The 24621-nt window shown below is 33.0% G+C and overlaps 3 protein-coding genes across 6 annotated transcripts in view; 1 reads left to right on the forward strand and 2 right to left on the reverse strand.

Moving 5' to 3' along the window:
• dtn (transmembrane protein 132C dtn) overlaps nucleotides 1-24621 on the reverse strand; it is a 419781-nt gene that overhangs the window by 181127 nt on the left and 214033 nt on the right. The gene's annotated exons all lie outside the window — the stretch shown is intronic.
• On the forward strand, nucleotides 12143-16572 carry LOC143191983 (uncharacterized). Of its 2 annotated transcripts, XM_076397447.1 has the most exons (4): nucleotides 12143-12640; nucleotides 12701-12819; nucleotides 13104-13599; nucleotides 13702-16572. In XM_076397447.1, the coding sequence occupies exons 1-4, from the start codon at nucleotides 12319-12321 to the stop codon at nucleotides 14565-14567; spliced, it is 1803 nt and encodes a 600-aa protein (XP_076253562.1). In that variant the 5' UTR covers nucleotides 12143-12318; the 3' UTR covers nucleotides 14568-16572. The 2 variants fall into 2 exon arrangements, with proteins under 2 accessions (XP_076253562.1, XP_076253561.1); XM_076397446.1 differs by having other exon boundaries at nucleotides 12143-12819.
• LOC143191993 (uncharacterized) lies at nucleotides 16758-23919 on the reverse strand. Its single transcript, XM_076397454.1, has 5 exons — nucleotides 23426-23919; nucleotides 23247-23365; nucleotides 22467-22962; nucleotides 21858-22364; nucleotides 16758-16888 (listed from the first exon to the last, which is right to left on the reverse strand). Exons 1-5 carry the CDS (start codon nucleotides 23745-23747, stop codon nucleotides 16758-16760), a joined length of 1575 nt encoding a protein of 524 aa, XP_076253569.1. The 5' UTR covers nucleotides 23748-23919.

The raw sequence follows: 24621 nt of genomic DNA on the forward strand, positions 1-24621 counted from the left end.
CCCTTTGCTTCAAAATAGGCCTCAGTTTAGGGGATCATCTCTTCATTTGACGAAAATTTCTTCCCAGTGAGTATTCTTTTGAGATCCGAGAACAGGAAATTGTTTGATCTGGAGAACACGGTGGATGAGGAAGCAATTCGAAGCCCAATTCATGGATTTTTGCCATCGTTTTCACTGACTTGTGACATTATGCATTGTCTTGGTGAAGCAGCACTTTCTTTTTCTTCAAATGCGGCTAGTCGCTATTGATGGTCCTTTCTTTTTAAAGGTAGTCAATGAAAATTATTCGATGCGCATCCCAAAATACAGACTCCATAAACTTGCCAGTCTATTGTTGCGTGTTCCCACGCTTTTGAGCGGGTTCATCGTATGCAGTCCACTCGGATGACTGTCGATTGGACTTCGGAGTGAAATTATGGAGCCATGTTTCAACCATTGTCACATATCGACGCAAAAACTCGGGTTTATTACACTTGATCATCTTCAAACACTGCTCCGAATCATCAACTTTTTTTGGTCAAAAGTGAGCTCGCGCGGCACCCACTTTCACATTCGTGAATGATATGATGTAGACGTTCAGTTGATTCAGTTCAGAGTGTTGGCTATTTCATTCAATTCCAATTTACGGTCGTTCAAAATCATTTTGTGGATTTTTTAAATGTTTTCGTTGGTAGTAACCTCTTTTGGGCGTCCACTGCGTTCACCGTCTTCGGGGCGTCACCACGTCTAAACTTAGCATACCAATCCTTGATAGTCGATTTTCCTGAGGCAGTGTCCGGAAACTCGGCATCAAGCCAAGTTTATGCTTCAACTGTATTATTCCCTTCAAAAAGCAATATCTTATCAACACGCGAAATTTTATCCTCCATTTTATCCATTTTTTTCACAATAACAAAAATTGTTTCACTCAAAATGCTATAATTCACAAACAAAATGATCCGACAGCTGATAAATTGATACACGCATCTTTTGAGGGCTGGGACTAACTAAAAGACATATGGATTCTATTAGCTCCATCTATGTGCCAAGCCGGAGACTTTTCAATTGATTTGTTAGCTAGGACGAATCCATCACAATCTGTTTCTCAAATTAAAATTAAATTAAACTAACTTAAGCTATCGGTAAAAATTATGCTTCGGATTATTTGTCGATTTAATATCTTGGCGCTACCCTTTATCGGTACCCAAATGTCTTTGGCTAAATAGGATTTATTATTAATTGTTTAATTATTATCTTTGATTTTAAGTCAATGATAATTGTGATAAGGTGGTTAATCTAGATGGAGATGGTATTTCGCTGATTTTGCTTGAAGAATTACGCATCCCTCAAGTGATATAATCAGGTATATATCATTTTGTAGCAATGCAAATTTAACGGTCTCTAATTCATTTGTTGATCTAGTTGACTGTCATTTGTTTTTCTATATCTTTAGACAGATAGATATAATATGCCATGAAATAGATTTTAATATTGATAATGATAACAGTTCAACGAAAATAATTTACTTGTCTTGTGGATCAGTCCCAAAAGTCATATACGCTCAGACGCCTCTTCCAGGGATATTTACAGTGTAGCCCTTTTCTTGAAACGCCTTATTAAGTACTCCCAAGATACTATTCTGCGGAACACCAACCGAAACAAGTTTAATGTTGAAATGTTGAAAAAAAAAATTTAGGATATTTTTCTGAAGTGATTCAGAATCTGAATTGATTCTTCATGTTAGCTTTATAATATATATTTTGATATATCATGATTTATAAGACAATCATAAAGCCAATTTGGACCTATGGGGTGCATATATGGGGTTGCACTAAAAATTCAAATCAAGTAGTCATCCAACGCTGTCAAAACAAGGTTCTTACCAATTACCAATGTTTATCGCTATGTAACCAACGAAGAAATGCACGATGGCTTGGAAATCATATGGATTTGCGATGTTATCCAAGATTTCGCCTTGAAACACGAAAGAAGATTACTAAATCATACTAACGTGGAAGCAATACAATTGCTGGACAGCAGGATGTCAGGAGATTGAAGCGAACCAAACCATACGAACTTATATAAAGTGTATACCTTTAGTGTAAACTATAGCTATATATATAATATAAGTTATTATAATATTATAATTGAAGAATACATATTGATGTATTTTCTCTCACTCGTTTTGCTTGTGAATTAATCCAAGTACAAATGAAATGTAGTAATAAATTAATTTATAATTAAGATTGTACTAAGCGTATCTAATAAAGATGTTATAAAAAATATATTAAGATAATTATGGCAAGTTATGTTAATGTACTGTTTTTAATTTCTTTACCCAATTTTTATTAGAGGTATATTATAGATAGCGTATTAATATTATGTTAATTTATTTACATTATCGCATATTGTATTATTAATTGCTAGGAAATAGTGTAAATAATAAATAAATAATTTATAAAGAAGATATATGCTTTTAAATTAATTTACAATTAAAATGGCTGTTGCTAAATAATCTAATAAAATAATGAAGTTAACTCATAGTAAATAATGATGAAATTATTTATTATCAATTATACTGCATATTGACCTGGTGGTAAATTCCCTAGTAGCTTTTTTTTATTTTTCTTATTAAATATAGTAAATATAAGAAAAATAACTAATTTACTGATACTTAATTATATACAATCATATAAATTTAGTATTATATATGGTTCTTTATAATATGCTAGTCTATGCATTAGTAGCCTATTGGATTAATTTTATATTATATGATGTTTGTATATATCATATATGAGGTTTGATATGATGTTTATACATATCACGCTTTAGGGTAAATGACGTGGCTCGGTGAATGGAGGTAAAACGAAATGAAACAGTGGTGTTTACATTATGTCACCGTTACTTATTGGCTTTATAAAAAAATGTGAAAAATACAATTAGATAAAACGGATGGCAGCGGTGTTACCTGGAGACGAGGCTTGGGCAGTCGATGGTGGCACGTCTAAACCAAACGATGGTTGAGCACTGAATACCGAAGTACCCTTCAATAACATCCCAGATAAACGTCTCGGGGTTGCCAGTTATTTGTTATCGGGTTCTAGTGGGCGCTGCTGGCACCCCGTCCGTGTTAAACATCTGGGATTATATTTCTGGGTATTTTGTAGACCGTTATTCCACGATGTAAAATTCGACATGCCTCAAGGTCGCTACAACGCAACTAATAGCGAGTATTTTTCTTTAAAATAAAACAGTATTTTGAACATTTCATAACTTAAATATAAGCAGTAATATAAACAGTTCCCAGTTTTGATATATGTTGTTATATTTTAGAACTTAGAGATTTTTTAATAAGGACGGATTAATGTTGTCAATCTCTGGTCAATGAACTAAAAAAAAGCAGATCTAAAAGTAATTAAGAACTGAACTACTTGAAAATTGACCATTGATTATATTCCATACGTAATGGTACAAATGGGCTTTTCAAATAAAAAAATCGTTAATATCTCACATTAGAACATCGACCCGCCCTTTTTGAAGTACCATATAGAATCGTGAAGTAATTTTGATAAAATAATACTGATACGACAAGAAAAATTTCCGTTATTAACCTACCATATATATATGTAGTATAAGAAATTAATTTCCTGTATAAATAAAACATATATTCTCTGAATAGAAACCCTAACATGTAATATAGATAAAAAACATAAAATTCCAAAACAGATCGTTTAATTCAAGCCTTAACGAGCGGTCGTAGCTAATTTAGTCGTATATTCGGACACCAACGAACACAATGTTTCACTAGAGATTGTTAAATATGTTATCACAACATTTAAAAGTACATCGAAAGCTTAACAGCCTGCAGGTTTATTTATTTACGCACTGGAACTCGTGTGAATACATTGATGCGTAATATAATCCTTATCCACAAAATACTTACTGAATCGAAAATAGTCTGAAAATGGCGACAACAGTAACTAAATTTGGTCTCTCTGTTGGGATTAGTGGCTGTTAATAGGCGGGATTAAAATTTAATAAAGGGGGACATTTTACGATAGGGTCCCTGAAGTTCATAACTCTCCCATCAACAGGGTCTCGATATATCGTGAGGATTAAATAATTCGTAAAACATTGTAAAATTGATAAATTATTTCATTTTATAACAGTGTTGTATTGCTGAGTTAATTTTGGAATTACATTATTGCTTGATTTCGTCCCAGATTAAATTCTCTTTGTTTTCATTTCTATTATTTGTTTCTAATTTGCTTATTTTCCGTATTAAAAGATATTGCTTACGCTTATTTAATCATACTTAGTTGTTAAATAGCACTATTGATTATTCTGTGTTATCAGTAATTATATCAAAACTTACTTTTAGCGAATCCATTAGAATAGTTATCATAAACAATATTACGTTCAACAGTTTGCTGCTTCATGAAGAAAATAAGAATAAATAAGAATAATATTCGGAAATGGTCTATTTTAAATATTGAACTTTTTAATTGTATTATTTGGATTTAAGTTGTTAATATGCAACAGCTAAAATAAAAATATATAATACATAATTTGCATAGACTGAACACATAGGACACATAAAATAAATTAGGAATTATTTACAGTAAATTTGTAAATGTTTTAAAGCATTGGTAAATGTTAAGGTGTATTTTTAACGGCCAATGCAATAAGATATGTGACTATATGATATTGTATTCTTTGAATCCTGTTTCAATTATTTTGATTATTTCCTTTATAGACCTGTTTTGAAAAATCTATAATACATTTAATGAGTGTAAATATGTTCCTTTAATATCCATTTTTAAATTGTAAAACATAAGTTACCTAATTGTCTTCGTTATTGTTTTTATATACATGCTAAAATCAAATATCAAAATTATTTTATTCCTACATTCCCTGTTTTAATATATCTATATATAATAGCATGTATACCTATAACATATTTGATGCTCTGAAGTTGTTACAGTTCTGAAAATAATCTTACTTATAATACTTTGTTATAATCTTCAGTGGTGTAGTAATTTAAATTTATCAATACTTTCTTGATTATTGAAAGTTAATGGAAGTTATATTTAATTAAATGACATTAAAAAAAAATTAGTGAGTGTTAGTTCCTGAGATGGTTTGCATATATTTTAATGTTTTAACATACAGGCATTCATTATTTTAATTAAATGTATATATCAAATACATTTCTGATCTTATATTGAAAATACTGCGAAAAGAAGTTTTAGTAACCTAACGTATTTTAAAATTATTCTCTGTAATCTGTTATGTGAGAATCATGGTGAATTCAATATTTTTGTGGTCGAATTTCGACTACAGGGCGTTCACTAGTATTTATTAAGATCTTTAGAACAGAACCATTTGGGCTGAATATATGCGAAGGTTGCTATTTATATTTCTAGCCTCACATTGAGAAAACAATTATTAATGATCGAAATTTATTAATTAAATACGATAACAATTTATTGTGCTTACAAATATTCTCTATGAAAGTCAATTTATTTTTCTATACATTGGAACCAATTTTCGATTCCTATTAAGGTAACTCCTGAATTAACATTTTGAACTTCCTGTGTTACTTCTCGCTTCTGTGTAATGTGCTGTAGTAAATAAAATCAACAGTGAACGACAAATGAGCTATCAATTCGTTATTTTGGCTGGTTAAAATTTCAATTATTTAGACCGATGTGTAATTGATTGATATGGATAAATATTCGCCTATTCTTTTATTGCTATTCTGAATTAAACTCCTTACATTGCTCTAACGCCAGTATCACTAAGTGACTGGTAACACCATTCAATAAAGAAACAGGCGCCCATCTGCTTCAATGAGATTCTTTCTTTCGTCGAAATATTTCTTTCGACTCTAGGGGTCGACTTCTCTTTCATGACTCCTGAATCGACTCCTATGCAGATGTTATTCACAGCATTCTATGCATTTTGACCATATTTTCTTAAAAGATTTCCTTATACCAACCGACACCAGCTATCCAATTCGAATAAATCTTATGAATGATCACGTGCAGCGTTGTTGTTTTCTGGCACAATAACCGATTTTAAACAACCTTCATGGAATTCGGATTTCTTAAAGTACTATAGGGTGGCATTCGCATAAAAAATTAAGTTAATCTCTACATTGTTGTCTCGAAAATTCACGTCAAAAGTTGTTATTTATAATTACATAAAATTGAGTTGAGTTTTGTCATGTGTAGTGATGGGTTTTCCCATTTCAATGTTTGCCCAGATTAATTTTTCAAGTTACTTTAAACAGGACAAACGCCACCCACGTTTCAAAAATATCTTAAAAAGCTTATGTTCAATAATGTCATGTTTCCAATGAAAAGGTTAAATGGCGTTTGACAATATTTAATGCTGCCAAGCGCAGACATATTTATAGCAACCCTTATCGAGCTTAATACATGCAAATAATTCTATAGCTTTTTAGAATATAATATAATAGATAGAATAGCTTTTAATAGAATTTTAAAAATATTTTGAAATATATTCTACCGCTGTTATTTCGATTAAACAATAGGGAAGATAGGTTCTCTGACAAATATGTATTTTCGTGTTTACAGAACCGGAAATTAATTATAGTTGTTGGTGTATGGCCTGCTAGTTAATTTTGAGACGATAATTAACAATTCCAGTATAATAAATATTGTACTTTTTAATGATTTTAATAATTAACTTACTCAAGATATTCTGCTTTATAGTATATGTAATTATTTCAGTTGCCAACTTACCTGAAACAAAAAAAATATATAAATACAACCATCCGATAATATATATTAAGAATTTTAAAAATGAATAAACAGGCCCAATATTCAGCTAAAAAAGAATAAATTGAAAAACACTTTTAAAATAATCTTTATTTATAATGGGTTAAGATGATTGAATTTGCAAAATTGTCCAACACATGATATTTTAAAGGAATTACGAAATGTATAATCAAAATATAACAAAGTTCGTTATTAAACCCGTGGTTTGGTATTTATGCAGCATATAGTGGTATATATTTTTGTAATTTTTTAAATTTAAGAATTATATTTCACTCAAGATTGGCTTGTAGAATAGGTTAGTGTCAAACTACTGATATAAGAAATTAACTGTCCAATTGTTGAACAACATTGCGACAATTATTTTCAAAATAGTATGTTGATTTTCTTAGATGTTTAATGTTCATGTAAAAATTGTAGGGTCTGGAGTTGGAAACCCACAATTTTGTAACCTTTATTAGGTAAATCAGGCTTTGCTTTTTGAGTATATCAGTATTAAATTATTTTGATCGTTTCAAAAATTATTAAAATAATTTAAGGCATAATTAGTCGCTAAGTTCATAAAGGTGGATTAGACAGAGGCTGAGGACAATATAACTTCGAAGTTATAAATATTACTAATCATCAAAAGCTATTTTCAAGCCATAGAGTTAATTTATAATAGACCAATATGAAGCTGATCTTGATTCGTCATTCGCTTTGTATGGGGACGGTTCCTTTTCAGTGAATCCTGGATTATATTTTTCATTTTTTGAGATATTTCAGTGACCGTGTCCATACTAATATTTAATGTAGCTGCAACACAGACAGTTCTTAAAATTAAGAAGAGTTATGTAATTAATATTCATCAGAAAAAACAAATTCTACAGTCTTCTCAATATATGTAACTTAGAAAAATAATTTTGGTCCTACTAATTAGGTAATTGTTACTTTTATACACGTTTCGTTGCAATTAACCATCCATTCGTTTTAAGCTAATTGGTAGTCAAATTCATTAACGAGGTTTGCTCATCAAGAATTATAACAAAATTTGCAGTAGGCATTATAGTTGATCATATTTGCAGATTTTCGGGACACTTTCATTACTTTCATATATAATGGTGCTGGTGGCCTTTTTGTTTTGTTTGAACTATGTTGGCTGTATTTTATTTATATAATGTAAATAATACAGCTTTGTGGAAGGGCCATCTGTTTTAAAACTACTTGACGGGGAAAGAATGAGACGGATTGGCCTGTTTTCTAATAGATAAAAACCCTCAGTGTGGCTTTGTATCGGCATTCAACAAGTCCTCTTTCTATTAAATAAAATAATAATTTGGAATATATTAATAGTTTTTTGTTTATAACCGTTTCCCGTTCTATAACTGGCGCAGTCGGTAGGATTCTATAGTTACCATAAGGCTCTTTTCTCTTTTGAATTAACCGTCAATTAACCGGAATCAAATTAATTATTAAAAGAAGTAGAGAGCTTGAATTGGCAATCGTTTCGATGTTACTCGAAGCGTTTCTTGGGGTAGTTAAGTGGAGTTCTGGCAACAGTATGGAACTGAAGCTGTAAGATTACAAAAGGCGGATTGAGGCGTTCAAAGGCGCTTAGCTATAAACTATCCGAAGAAAGAAACATTCAGACTTTGAGAAACACCCATAGTCCGTGGATTCCCGTCACATGCTTTACAGGTCAAGGTGTTAGGCCACCAAAGGCAGTCTGAAGTTGCTATGAATTAATATAATCTACTGGAAATTGGACAGACGCTGGCAGGTCAGGATTAACGGCCTAAAAAAGTGGATTGCAGTAGCTTAGTTTCTCACTCGTAGACTATTCTTGACACCATCGAAATTCGAATAGAAACAGTGCTATTTTGAAGATATTTAAAGACAAATGGGCGGACGAAGATACAATAGATACTCAAAAGCAATATTTACAACTATAAGCTGTCTAGATGGAATAATGACCACGTACATCCTTGTGACCGTTTCTTTGGGAGGGAGGTGTTATGCAATTAAGTATGTAAGTATGTAAGTATGTAATTAAGTATGTAAGTTATAGTCGTTAAATAAAATATTATTATGAAGTAAACTAATAGTTTTTGCGCTTAAATTATTTCCCATTTTACTAATTATTCTAAAGTACTAAATATTCTAAAGTATATACGCGTGGGCCTAATCCGAAATCATTTTTCTAAATAACGTATTCTAGGTTTCTTGCCTCAACATTTAATACTGGTAGTTACAAGTGACAGTACGCCTGATTTATTGTGATTAACGAAGGAGCATTTTGATCTAAAAATTTGTAAAAATGTATTTCTACTTTGCATTAAAAGTTTAATTCATTACGAATATGTGCTTAAGAGAATTTTTCAATAATTCTTAGAATTATAGCGGCTTTTGATAACATGGAAACTAAAAACGACGAAAGTATTTATAATAATTACCGTATTAAGAATGTTTTCGTAGTGACGCAGCGGCCACTCAACTTGTCTGTTCGTACAACGGCAGTGCCTTTCCTAATCGGAAATTTAAATTCGTAATTTCGGTCTGGTACGAGTAGTTGTCTGGACCTTATTTGGGCTTGAAACCGGCTCTAATTACAGGCTGCGAGTACTTTACTGTCGCATGTAAAAAATATAGTGTTTTGGGGCGTGGATAATACGTTGTTCAAAATTCGTATAATACCGACTAAACATGTTTAGTGCCTGTAACTCGCCTTAAGTTCAAGTTTTAAATTCTTCAATGTCAAGATAATATTGCTGTACTATGGTGCATTCATATGTATAATATACGTTGCTGTATAAATATCAGCATAATATCGTATGCGTACCATTTTGTTTCAACGCAATGAAAAATCTGATTAATTTTTTTAACATAACAAGTTGGTGTTTATGAGATAAATAAACAATGGCGAATTATGTTGTTTCTGAAAGTGACTAGTAACCACAAACTGTAACTGTACACATAGAAATTCAACATTAATATTAATTTCAACAAATCTGGCAATCTTTAATTATTTATGACTTAAATGCGTTCGCCTATTAATTAAATAACATAAGTAATCAGATTACCATTAGGCTTCTAGATATTTTCCAAGATTAAAATAACTACTTCAAGGATATCGATTTGAGTTGATCAACAATTCAACACTGAATTCATGATGTCTTTATGATTTGTTTGAACTTTATGTTTTAAACGACTGACTATTCGTTTATTACAGTTGTTGCGTCTTTTTATGTAAATACGCTTTTATTATATATGATTTACACGTCGATGGGCAATATTTCTTTCGTCGATGGGTAAGATAGTTCGGATGTCCTCGACGTAATTAGTCGTAATGTTTGACGTTTATAAAAAGTTAGGTTAAGTTAGAATATAAGCGGGAAAACAGTGAGCATTGTAAAAGACAGAACAAAAATATTAGCGTTTAAGGTAACATACGTAGTGTGTACAAATTAAAATAAGTGAATAAAGTCCATAAACAGTTCAAAACATAGTTTATTATTTGGTAAACCGAAATCGCGGGTTAAACGCCCAAACAACAGTAGCACTGCGTAAATTTTGCAGCAGCTAATGTTAATTTTGAAAATAACATAACGCCAAGATACATTAGTTCTATCTGAAATACGTAATGTACTATCTCAATAAAAAATATGTGATCGTTATGTCATATAAAAAGATCTTGAGTATCTTATAATTATATAAATAACAATAAATAACGTACCAGGTAGTTCGCTAAGTTTGGCTGTATTGCTAAAGCTGTATTTTGTCTAAAAAGTACTGAAACATTATCGCGGTCTGAACAACTTCAAAGAACACATGAATTTCAGGTTGAACATATAAAAGAATGTCAACGTATATTTACCTTGCAGAGACCAAAGCTGTTGTTTTGCTTTTACAGATAAATTATATAATACATTTATTATTCACAAGTATTATTTCAATTGTAATTATTGTAGAAATAGGCCTTAGAATAACCTAGTATCCAATAAAGCAGCACTTGAAATATCGATATGGCGAAGGAGCTAGGTATTGGATACATGTTAACGCATCTTTTAACATAAGGGCGTTTTTAAAGAGGCTATGTCTAATGTATTGTGAACTTTACTGGCCGTTTACTGAAATGGTTTTAGAAAATGGTCAAAATATCTTCAGATATTCATTAAATTTTTCAGATACCTTTCTACAATCTACTCATTGGGCCTTCTATCCAAAATATCGATTTCGCAAGAAAGTTTGTAATGAATTCGTTTGCATTTAATTCGACAAACATGGCTATTGCTTCAACTGTACACTAAATCTCGCATGTTCTGACAAATTCTGTATGTCTATGAGCCATTCTCTTATTCGCATAATATGCGTTTCAAAGTATCGAATTTTAGACATTGCTGGATCATTTCCTCATTTCCACATATACCGTCTTATGCTGCATACAGACCGTACAGAATGGGTTTGTTGGGATATTTCAAGTTCTGTTTGGACAATTTGACGAAGGTCACCGAAGGTTTGTTAGCATTCGCTTGTAATCCATAGAGTGTCGGAACATTAAAATATATGAATGGAATCGACGAATGCGGTGTAGACGGTAGGTGTATGTACACTATAATCGTCGCCGCCGTTGAAAAATATGGATGCACGCCCAACGAACGTCTGCTCTTAACAACAAAAGCTATACGTTTCATCGAAAGCCAAGGAATGTTCATTATCCAACGCCGAATCCCAATCGTTGTCCGTCGTTGGTCTGGTCTGCACGCAGCATTAGATAAGTAAAAGCTCCTGCAGCTTGGCAGATTTGGTTTATTCCTTTAGCAGTAGATGTTATTTTATTTTCCTGTATTGCTTGCGGACTTGAATGAAGTGGTCCGACAGTTACCTATACTTAATTATTAAGGAAACATATTCACCTTTCACTGCCCAAATTGACGGCCAGTGTATACTACATTAGAAGCAGGCTTCAAGAAACTTGGGGAGTGCGAAAATATCTTATATATAAAAATGAATCGCAAAATATGTTCCTAAGCGCATAACTCAACAACGCCTGGACCAATTTGGCCAAATCTTTTTTTAAAATGTTCGTTGAAGTTCAGGGATGGTTTTTACGGCGAGAAAAATTAGAATTATTGCTGGAAAAACCCTAAAAATAGCCCTTTTTGTTTGAATTTGTTTCGTGTATCAGTTGACAATTCATCTGTCATCTGTCAAAAGTCATCTGTAACAGACAACTTTTTTTTTTTAAATTTGATATGACTTGAACTCAAATCCTTTTAATCCGTACGAATTGTTTTATTTATTTAAAATTTTTTATTTGTTTAAAATTTAATTCAAATTTTAAATAAATAAAACAATTCGTACGGCTTAAAAGGATTTGAGTTCAAGTCATATCAAATTTAAAAAAAAAAGTTGTCTGTTACAGATGACTTTTGACAGATGACAGATGAATTGTCAAGTGATACACGAAACAAATTCGTATATCGTGTTTTGTGCAGAGTGTTTAGTTAGTTAGTGTTTGTTTAGTTCGTGATTAGTGAAAAAATAATTTATATTTGATATGCCTCCTATAAGACGAAGCAATTTAGGTAGAAGAACCAGAAATGCTATAAACCAAACTAATTACCGATCTAATCGTACTGCACAAGAACGTGACGACGGAAATGAACGTGAAAGAATTCGGATATCACAAACGCGTGAAGCGCGAGCGCGACATTCAACTAATAATCGCGCAAGTTTGAATCCAGCTGCTTTCAGTTACGATGTGTCAATTGACTACAGTAACTACCAATGTGTTGTTATTGGTTCTATGAACTTGGTTTGCTCACACTGTAAGGCATTAAAATACAAAAACGAAGCCAATGGATTGTGTTGCGCAAATGGTAAAGTGAAATTGATACAATTGGATCCACCACCAGAACCATTGTACTCATTGGTTTCAGGAATAGGAACAGATTCTATACACTTTTTGATACATATTCAACAATATAACAATTGCTTTCAAATGACTTCATTTGGGGCAACAAATGCAGTTCGGGAAAATTTTATGCCAACTTTCAAGGTATGTATTATAGCAGTTACTCATAATTATTTTAGCGAACAAAATTTTCTGTCACCAAAGTTAAGATGTGTTACTAATCTTCAATTTCTTAATCATTACGAAATATATCACTTAGTCATCATATTATATGGTGATTCAGTTTCAGTGACACTTTTATTATATTTTATATTTGATAGATATTAGTTAAAACTAAATATATACTTTTTAAGATCAAATATTATTTAAGTTTGATCATTGACAATCCATTAATTTATACCACACCATAATATTTTTTTTATTTACAGATACAAGGGCAAATATATCACAGAGCAGGTTCACTGTTACCAGTGTCAGATAGCGACAACAAATTCCTGCAAATTTATTTTATGGGCAATTCACCACAAGAAATTGATCTGCGTTGTGCACATAACAATTTAGTAAAAAGGTCTATTGTAGAACAATTACAAACTTTATTTCATCAACACAATCAATTGATTATATTGTTTAAAACTGCCCTGGATCTGATGCCATCCGATAATCACAAAATTGTAATCAGAGCTGATAAAACACCTGCAGGTCAACATACAAGACGTTTTAATGCACCAACTATTGATGAAGTTGCTATCGTTGTAGTTGGAGAAAACTTGGAATCCCGTGATATTGTTTTACATCGTCGGAATTTTCAATTACAACCTATAAAGGAAACACACCGCTCATATGATGCACTGCAATATCCCATTATATTTTGGCAAGGTGAAGATGGCTACGATTTATCAATAAAAATGATAAATCCCATTACAGGTAACTAAAATATTAGTTTAGCTATGGCGATAATATCTCAGTCACTATATTATGTATTTTAATTTTATATTTGAATGTTATTAAAACAAAATCTGTTTACAGGTTCTGAAACCAACAAAAAAGTCAGTTCAATGAACTATTATTCATACCGCCTAATGATTCGGGAAAATGCAGATAATCACATATTGAAATGTCGGCGATTATATCACAAATATGTTGATGACATGTATGTTAAAATTGAAACGGAGAGATTAACATTCATCAGGTTGAATCAAACCAAACTCCGATCTGAAGAGTATATTCACCTTCGAGATGCGATTAATACTGATGGAAATGCACAGAATGTCGGTCGGATGACTATTCTTCCAGCAACATACATCGGAAGCCCTCGGCATATGCACGAATATGCTCAAGATGCCATGTCGTATGTTCGTCATTATGGTACAGCAGATTTGTTCATCACATTTACATGCAATCCGCAATGGATAGAAATTAAGCAGGAGTTATTACCTGGGAAATCATCCATTGATCGTCATGATATTACAGCCAGAGTCTTTAGACAAAAGTTGAAATCTTTAATGAATTTCATCGTAAAACATAATGTGTTTGGTGAGACACGCTGCTGGATGTATTCTGTGGAGTGGCAGAAACGAGGATTGCCACATGCACACATTTTGATTTGGTTGGTTGAAAAGATAAGGCCAAATGAAGTTGATGCAGTGATATCAGCTGAAATCCCTAATGTACAAGTAGATCCTGGATTGCATGAGGTAGTTATCAAAAACATGATACATGGTCCCTGTGGAACTCTTAATCAAAATTCACCGTGTATGATGGATGGTAAATGTTCAAAACGATATCCACGGACATTAATATCGGAAACAATTACTGGTAATGACGGTTATCCATTGTATCGTCGCAGATCGACAGCAGACAATGGAAAATCAACAATTGTCAAATTAAATTAACAAGATATTGAAATAGATAATCGTTGGATTGTTCCATATTCACCCATTTTATCAAAGACATTCAAAGCACACATCAACGTTGAATCTTGCCATTCAGTGAAATCGATTAAATACATTTGCAAATATATAACCAAAGGGAGTGATATGGCAGTGATTGGAATTGGTGCAGAGAATTCTAATGATGAAGTTACCCAATACCAAATGGGCCGCTATGTCAGTAGTAATGAAGCAGTTTGGCGAATATTTTCTTTTCCTATTCATGAGAGACACCCTTCTGTTGTTCACTTAGCTGTGCATTTAGAAAATGGACAAAGAGTGTATTTTACAGCACAGAACGCAGTACAAAGAGCTGCTCAGCCACCATCTACTACATTAACCAGTTTTTTTGAGACATGCCAAAACGATGATTTCGCACAAACATTGCTATATTCTGAAATGCCAAAATATTATACCTGGAATCAATCCTCAAGGAGATTTATACGACGGAAACAAGGAAAACCAGTTCCAGGATATACAGATGTATATTCCACCGATGCGATTGGCCGGATTTATTCAGTACATCCAAGCAATGATGAATGTTTTTATTTACGACTGCTATTAGTCAATGTACGTGGCCCAACATCATTCCAACAGTTACGAACTGTTGATGGTGAATTGTGTGGATCCTACAGAGAAGCCTGTCAACGTTTGTAATTGCTTGAAAATGACGCTCATTGGGATCAAACTCTCAATGATGCTGTAATATCATCACACACTCATCAAATACGAACATTGTTTTCTATAATCATATCTACATGCTTCCCATCAAACCCAATTGATTTGTGGATGAAGTACAAAGATTATATGTGTGATGATATTTTGTATCAAATACGGAATAGAATGGGAAATCCAAATATACAAATCAGTGAAGAAATTTACAATGAAGCATTGATTTCAATTGAGGACATGTGCTTGATAATGTCAAACAAACTATTAATTCAATTAGGCCTGACCGCGCCCAATCGTCCAATGCATGACGCTTTTAACCAAGAGTTGCATCGAGAAAGACTGTATGATCTCAACGCTTTGAAAGAATAAATTCAAACAAATCTTCCACTGTTAAATGAACAACAGAAGTATGTATTTGAAACTCTTATGAAAGTAACAAATGATGAAACTGGAGGGATTTATTTCTTAGATGCACCTGGTGGTACAGGAAAAACTTTTTTTATTTCATTAATATTAGCAACAATTCGCTCACAAAATAAAATTGCACTTGCACTCGCTTCGTCGGGAATCGCAGCAACTTTGCTTGAAGGTGGTCGAACAGCCCATTCAGCACTAAAATTGCCATTAAATATGCAAAGCAATGAAACTCCAACCTGCAACGTTTCGAAGAACTCTGCAATGGCAAAGGTTTTGCAGCAATGTAAATTGATTGTTTGGGATGAATGCACGATGGCACATAAAAAATCTTTGGAGGCTTTAGACAGAACCTTAAAAGATCTACGTAGCAATAATAACCGATTTGGTGGTGCAATGATTTTATTAGCAGGAGATTTTCGTCAAACATTGCCAGTGATTCCACGATCAACGCCAGCTGATGAACTCAATGCATGTCTAAAGTCCTCCAATTTGTGGAAACATGTTAAAGTACTTCATTTAAGCAAGAATATGCGTGTCGAGTTGCAAAATGACCAATCTGGAAACATATTCTCTAAACAACTCATTGACATTGGTAATGGCAAATTTCCTATAGACATGTTGACGGCTTGCTTTTGCTATGACTATAAACAAGTCCCAGGGGCAATCATTAAGTGTTTGTGGTATTAATCTAGAAAACCCATGTTTCTCACATGGTCAATTGTATGTTGCCTGTTCCCGTGTTGGAAAACCATCAGATTTGTTTATCTATGCGCCAGGTAATCAAACAAAAAACATCGTATACCACAAAGCAATATAATGATAATAATAATAATAATTATGATTCACATGATTAACAATAAAGCGATTACTTACTTTTCAATCCTTATATATGTTTTATTTAATTATTTTTTATTCACAACGCCCTATCACCAGGGTGATGGTTCTGTTCAGGAGAATTTTTTAAAATACGTAGGCACAAAAACTGCCACATTACAAATCTTTTTGACAGGACGAAGTCTGTCGGGTCAGCTAGTTATCTATAAAATCGTAATTTGATCTGAATATCTACCTGTTTGTATTTGCTGTACTTGTTTCTTCGCGAGCGCCTTGTAGTCGTATTAGTATGACTCTCAGAAATATTTCTTCGACAATGCTTTTTTCTATGCTGACGGTATTCTCTCGAATCGACAAATGTTCTTAAACAGAATGTAAATTCGTTGAAACAATGTTTCCCTGTCAAACTTGATTATTTCTACTATAACAACGTAATGTGTTCATTGTTTGAAGAAATGAGGTTTCTGAAATGTCTATTACCGACGGAGTTGTTAAGCCCTGTAGCGAGTCATGATCGAGCTGCACGAAGAGCTTTCTCCATCGTTCAAGACGCTCAACATGTGACTTCACGAAGGTTTCACCTGCAGTTTGAATGTTGTCATTGGTAAATTTACTCCTACCGTAAATGTATGTTATAACGTCCAGATCCACGTTTCAACAACTTCCAAACCGGTGGCCACAACTTTCCAAAAGGCTTATCTTTTTATCGTTAGTTTTTGTCTAATATCTCTTTTTAATTTGCGGTATTCAAGATTGATCGATAGGTTCGTTTACATACTGTAGCAACCTTTGAGCCATGCCGAATTTTACATGCTTCAATAACGGCCTACAAAATACCCAGAAATATTATCCCAGATGTTGAACACGTGCGGGGTGCCGGGGTGGATCTCGGATATTATTGAAGAGTACTTTGGATTATTCAGTCACTGACCGTCATTCATTTCAAATGTGCTACCAACGACTGCCCAATCATCCCATCAGATAACACCAGCGCCGTTTGCTTTTTCCCTATTATATTTTTCAAAATATGTATAACGCCAACAGATAAAGCTCACATCATGTAACTATAACTGTTTCATTCGTAAAACACCTTGATTCACCTAGTCATAACCTCCAAAATACAATAATAATCTTAAATTATTGTTCTACTAATCTAAAGGCAATCGACTTACAGCAATTATTTTCCTATCTAAAAAAATTACATTAATCTGTACGTAACTAATTTCTAAAAACGATATTGTCTGGAAGCTCAAGCTCTGCATAATTAAATTTTGGTTTTGTTATGAAAAAAATCATTAAACTGGTGCTCCACGAACTTGAACTGGTGCTCCACGAACTTGTTGAACAACCCAGTAAAGTCATAGTAAAACAGACATAAATGACGGAGATGCCGCACTTGTTCCGACCAGTAGCTTAAAATACGGACACAAAATTCAATTAGAGTGAAGTATATACGCCGGAGTATTTGGTTACGTGATACTGCCGCATCCTAAAAAAATACAACGATAAAACCGGTGCCACCTACACACCTACTCTTCCTGATTATCGAATATATTCTCGTTATAAGACCTTAACGCGGAGGCAAAACACCGAGCACGGCCCTCTTAATAAAGCCGGAGTGGAACGTGATCGTGTGTCGTCTCCCAAACCCTTGTAATGGTTTCTACCTGCAATACACACGTCCTAGACGTTCGCTATCATCTGCATTGTTCATTAGATGAGACGTGAGACGGCACGTGACCTGCTGGGAGATCGTAGAGGGCCCCCTTGACTTCATTGGGGGATTATCCCGAATGGGTTGTCGGGATTATGGGGAACAATAGACGGTACAAGTAAAGAGAATAAAGAAAAAACTTGTTTGTGGTTTACGGCGAGCCTCTATTGTTACAGCATACGTGTATATAAAAGATATCGTTAAAGTGGTATAATAATATTATGACTAACTGCAGTCGACAGTTTATTGAGGGCTAACATGCTCTTAAAAACCGGTTAGTTTTATCATTAAATATAAGTCAAAAATCAAGTGTATCTGCAATACAATTCACATAATCAACTAATCTTACCTTTAATGCTTTAAAATTTGCTTGGAATTGTTTTGTTTGTCACCAACAGATAAGAATTTGCAGTATAATAAATGTTTAGTTTTAAAAAAGTCCATTCAACTTTGGAATTGATTTTTGAAATTAATTATTTTTATAACCTTTTTAACATTTTATTATTAGCAGAAAATATATTAGACTATAATGTAAAAAAGCGAAAATATATAGGAATAATTAATATCTTTTTCTCGAATAAGTCTGTAGTTTACATACTCTGTTTATATCACATTATTTAGGATTTCCAATTCGGTACGAAGAATACGGTTGTAAGGTCTATAATATATTAATAATTATTCAATAATATTTCCCAGAATTTCAATACGCTTGTTTCAGTTATTTATGAATTAAATTGTTTATAAATCGTTTTCCACACTTAGATTATTTAATATATGATAAAAGCAAGAATTTAGAGAAATTTAAATCTGGCGAATAAGCCGGAGGCTGTAACACAAACAAAGGGTATTTTATTTGCCTGCTATTATTTAAATGAAATTGACAACAAAAAACTTGAAAATTTAGGCACATATCCACTCATTTATTAAATTTTTTGTATTATTTTTTTCCTTGTATAACCTTGAAACTGAAGGTTGTATAAACATATAAGAGCTTTATTATAATATATATATATATATATATATATATATATATATATATATATATATATATATATATATATATATATATATATATATATATATATATATATATATATATACTAGCTGACCCGACAGACTTCGTCCTGTCAAAAAGATTTGTAATGTGGCAGTTTTTGTGCCTACGTATTTTAAAAAATTCTCCTGAACAGAACCATCACCCTGGTGATAGGGCGTTGTGAATAAAAAATAATTAAATAAAACATATATAAGGATTGAAAAGTAAGTAATCGCTTTATTGTTAATCACGTGAATCATAATTATTATTATTATTATCATTATATTGCTTTGTGGTATACGATGTTTTTTGTTTGATTACCTGGCGCATAGATAAACAAATCTGATGGTTTTCCAACACGGGAACAGGCAACATACAATTGACCATGTGAGAAACATGGGTTTTCTAGATTAATACCACGAACACTTAATGATTGCCCCTGGGACTTGTTTATAGTCATAGCAAAAGCAAGCCGTCAACATGTCTATAGGAAATTTGCCATTACCAATGTCAATGAGTTGTTTAGAGAATATGTTTCCAGATTGGTCATTTTGCAACTCGACACGCATATTCTTGCTTAAATGAAGTACTTTAACATGTTTCCACAAATTGGAGGACTTTAGACATGCATTGAGTTCATCAGCTGGCGTTGATCGTGGAATCACTGGCAATGTTTGACGAAAATCTCCTGCTAATAAAATCATTGCACCACCAAATCGGTTATTATTGCTACGTAGATCTTTTAAGGTTCTGTCTAAAGCCTCCAAAGATTTTTTATGTGCCATCGTGCATTCATCCCAAACAATCAATTTACAGTGCTGCAAAACCTTTGCCATTGCAGAGTTCTTCGAAACGTTGCAGGTTGGAGTTTCATTGCTTTGCATATTTAATGGCAATTTTAGTGCTGAATGGGCTGTTCGACCACCTTCAAGCAAAGTTGCTGCGATTCCCGACGAAGCGAGTGCAAGTGCAATTTTATTTTGTGAGCGAATTGTTGCTAATATTAATGAAATAAAAAAAGTTTTTCCTGTACCACCAGGTGCATCTAAGAAATAAATCCCTCCAGTTTCATCATTTGTTACTTTCATAAGAGTTTCAAATACATACTTCTGTTGTTCATTTAACAGTGGAAGATTTGTTTGAATTTATTCTTTCAAAGCGTTGAGATCATACGGTCTTTCTCGATGCAACTCTTGGTTAAAAGCGTCATGCATTGGACGATTGGGCGCGGTCAGGCCTAATTGAATTAATAGTTTGTTTGACATTATCAAGCACATGTCCTCAATTGAAATCAATGCTTCATTGTAAATTTCTTCACTGATTTGTATATTTGGATTTCCCATTCTATTCCGTATTTGATACAAAATATCATCACACATATAATCTTTGTACTTCATCCACAAATCAATTGGGTTTGATGGGAAGCATGTAGATATGATTATAGAAAACAATGTTCGTATTTGATGAGTGTGTGATGATATTACAGCATCATTGAGAGTTTGATCCCAATGAGCGTCATTTTCAAGCAATTGCAAACGTTGACAGGCTTCTCTGTAGGATCCACACAATTCACCATCAACAGTTCGTAACTGTTGGAATGATGTTGGGCCACGTACATTGACTAATAGCAGTCGTAAATAAAAACATTCATCATTGCTTGGATGTACTGAATAAATCCGGCCAATCGCATCGGTGGAATATACATCTGTATATCCTGGAACTGGTTTTCCTTGTTTCCGTCGTATAAATCTCCTTGAGGATTGATTCCAGGTATAATATTTTGGCATTTCAGAATATAGCAATGTTTGTGCGAAATCATCGTTTTGGCATGTCTCAAAAAAACTGGTTAATGTAGTAGATGGTGGCTGAGCAGCTCTTTGTACTGCGTTCTGTGCTGTAAAATACACTCTTTGTCCATTTTCTAAATGCACAGCTAAGTGAACAACAGAAGGGTGTCTCTCATGAATAGGAAAAGAAAATATTCGCCAAACTGCTTCATTACTACTGACATAGCGGCCCATTTGGTATTGGGTAACTTCATCATTAGAATTCTCTGCACCAATTCCAATCACAGCCATATCACTTCCTTTGGTTACATATTTGCAAATGTATTTAATCGATTTCACTGAATGGCAAGATTCAACGTTGATGTGTGCTTTGAATGTCTTTGATAAAATGGGTGAATATGGAACAATCCAACGATTATCTATTTCAATATCTTGTTAATTTAATTTGACAATTGTTGATTTTCCATTGTCTGCTGTCGATCTGCGACGATACAATGGATAACCGTCATTACCAGTAATTGTTTCCGATATTAATGTCCGTGGATATCGTTTTGAACATTTACCGTCCATCATACACGGTGAATTTTGATTAAGAGTTCCACAGGGACCATGTATCATGTTTTTGATAACTACCTCATGCAATCCAGGATCTACTTGTACATTAGGGATTTCAGCTGATATCACTGCATCAACTTCATTTGGCCTTATCTTTTCAACCGACCAAATCAAAATGTGTGCATGTGGCAATCCTCGTTTCTGCCACTCCACAGAATATATCCAGCAGCGTGTCTCACCAAACACATTATGTTTTACGATGAAATTCATTAAAGATTTCAACTTTTGTCCAAAGACTCTGGCTGTAATATCATGACGATCAATGGATGATTTCCCAGGTAATAACTCCTGCTTAATTTCTATCCATTGCGGATTGCATGTAAATGTGATGAACAAATCTGCTGTACCATAATGACGAACATACGACATGGCATCTTGAGCATATTCGTGCATATGCCGAGGGCTTCCGATGTATGTTGCTGGAAGAATAGTCATCCGACCGACATTCTGTGCATTTCCATCAGTATTAATCGCATCTCGAAGGTGAATATACTCTTCAGATCGGAGTTTGGTTTGATTCAACCTGATGAATGTTAATCTCTCCGTTTCAATTTTAACATACATGTCATCAACATATTTGTGATATAATCGCCGACATTTCAATATGTGATTATCTGCATTTTCCCGAATCATTAGGCGGTATGAATAATAGTTCATTGAACTGACTTTTTTGTTGGTTTCAGAACCTGTAAACAGATTTTGTTTTAATAACATTCAAATATAAAATTAAAATACATAATATAGTGACTGAGATATTATCGCCATAGCTAAACTAATATTTTAGTTACCTGTAATGGGATTTATCATTTTTATTGATAAATCGTAGCCATCTTCACCTTGCCAAAATATAATGGGATATTGCAGTGCATCATATGAGCGGTGTGTTTCCTTTATAGGTTGTAATTGAAAATTCCGACGATGTAAAACAATATCACGGGATTCCAAGTTTTCTCCAACTACAACGATAGCAACTTCATCAATAGTTGGTGCATTAAAACGTCTTGTATGTTGACCTGCAGGTGTTTTATCAGCTCTGATTACAATTTTGTGATTATCGGATGGCATCAGATCCAGGGCAGTTTTAAACAATATAATCAATTGATTGTGTTGATGAAATAAAGTTTGTAATTTTTCTACAATAGACCTCTTTACTAAATTGTTATGTGCACAACGCAGATCAATTTCTTGTGGTGAATTGCCCATAAAATAAATTTGCAGGAATTTGTTGTCGCTATCTGACACTGGTAACAGTGAACCTGCTCTGTGATATATTTGCCCTTGTATCTGTAAATAAAAAAAATATTATGGTGTGGTATAAATTAATGGATTGTCAATGATCAAACTTAAATAATATTTGATCTTAAAAAGTATATATTTAGTTTTAACTAATATCTATCAAATATAAAATATAATAAAAGTGTCACTGAAACTGAATCACCATATAATATGATGACTAAGTGATATATTTCGTAATTATTAAGAAATTGAAGATTAGTAACACATCTTAACTTTGGTGACAGAAAATTTTGTTTGCTAAAATAATTATGAGTAACTGCTATAATACATACCTTGAAAGTTGGCATAAAATTTTCCCGAACTGCATTTGTTGCCCCAAATGAAGTCATTTGAAAGCAATTGTTATATTGTTGAATATGTGTCAAAAAGTGTATAGAATCTGTTCCTATTCCTGAAACCAATGAGTACAATGGTTCTGGTGGTGGATCCAATTGTATCAATTTCACTTTACCATTTGCGCAACACAATCCATTGGCTTCGTTTTTGTATTTTAATGCCTTACAGTGTGAGCAAACCAAGTTCATAGAACCAATAACAACACATTGGTAGTTACTGTAGTCAATTGACACATCGTAACTGAAAGCAGCTGGATTCAAACTTGCGCGATTATTAGATGAATGTCGCGCTCGCGCTTCACGCGTTTGTGATATCCGAATTCTTTCACGTTCATTTCCGTCGTCACGTTCTTGTGCAGTACGATTAGATCGGTAATTAGCTTGGTTTATAGCATTTCTGGTTCTTCTACCTAAATTGCTTCGTCTTATAGGAGGCATATCAAATATAAATTATTTTTTCACTAATCACGAACTAAACAAACACTAACTAACTAAACACTCTGCACAAAACACGATATACGAATTTGTTTCGTGTATCACTTGACAATTCATCTGTCATCTGTCAAAAGTCATCTGTAACAGACAACTTTTTTTTTTTAAATTTGATATGACTTGAACTCAAATTCTTTTAATCCGTACGAATTGTTTTATTTATTTAAAATTTTTTATTTGTTTAAAATTTAATTCAAATTTTAAATTAATAAAACAATTCGTACGGCTTAAAAGGATTTGAGTTCAAGTCATATCAAATTTAAAAAAAAAAGTTGTCTGTTACAGATGACTTTTGACAGATGACAGATGAATTGTCAACTGATACACGAAACAAATTCAAACAAAAAGGGCTATTTTTAGGGTTTTTCCAGCAATAATTCTAATTTTTCTCGCCGTAAAAACCATCCCTGAACTTCAACGAACATTTAAAAAAAAGATTTGGCCAAATTGGTCCAGGCGTTGTTGAGTTATGCGCTTAGGAACATATTTTGCGATTCATTTTTATATATAAGATATAATAATGTTACCTCTCAAATAAAGAAACTGTCAAAATGTATGTATTTTGGGGCGAAAGAAGCGAAAATAGATGTTAAGTTGCCTTGGAATGTGTACTTTTTAAGATATATGACATAAACATTAATCCACTAGATTTCGAAAATACCCTTTTCTTTTATCTGATTCTGATCTGATCAACCTTGATTTCTCTTTGAAATATGGTTCTTGGAAATTTGTACCAATATTTCTATTGATTAGTGATTATTCTGTTTATCCAAAATGTTAAAATAATAAAGCTTATTTTCCAAGTTTGGAGGTAATTCAT

The sequence above is a fragment of the Rhynchophorus ferrugineus genome, unplaced genomic scaffold (assembly GCF_030347505.1).
Source record: "Rhynchophorus ferrugineus isolate W39M unplaced genomic scaffold, kcgeb_rfMv2 rfM2, whole genome shotgun sequence".
Classification (NCBI taxonomy): domain Eukaryota; kingdom Metazoa; phylum Arthropoda; class Insecta; order Coleoptera; family Curculionidae; genus Rhynchophorus; species Rhynchophorus ferrugineus.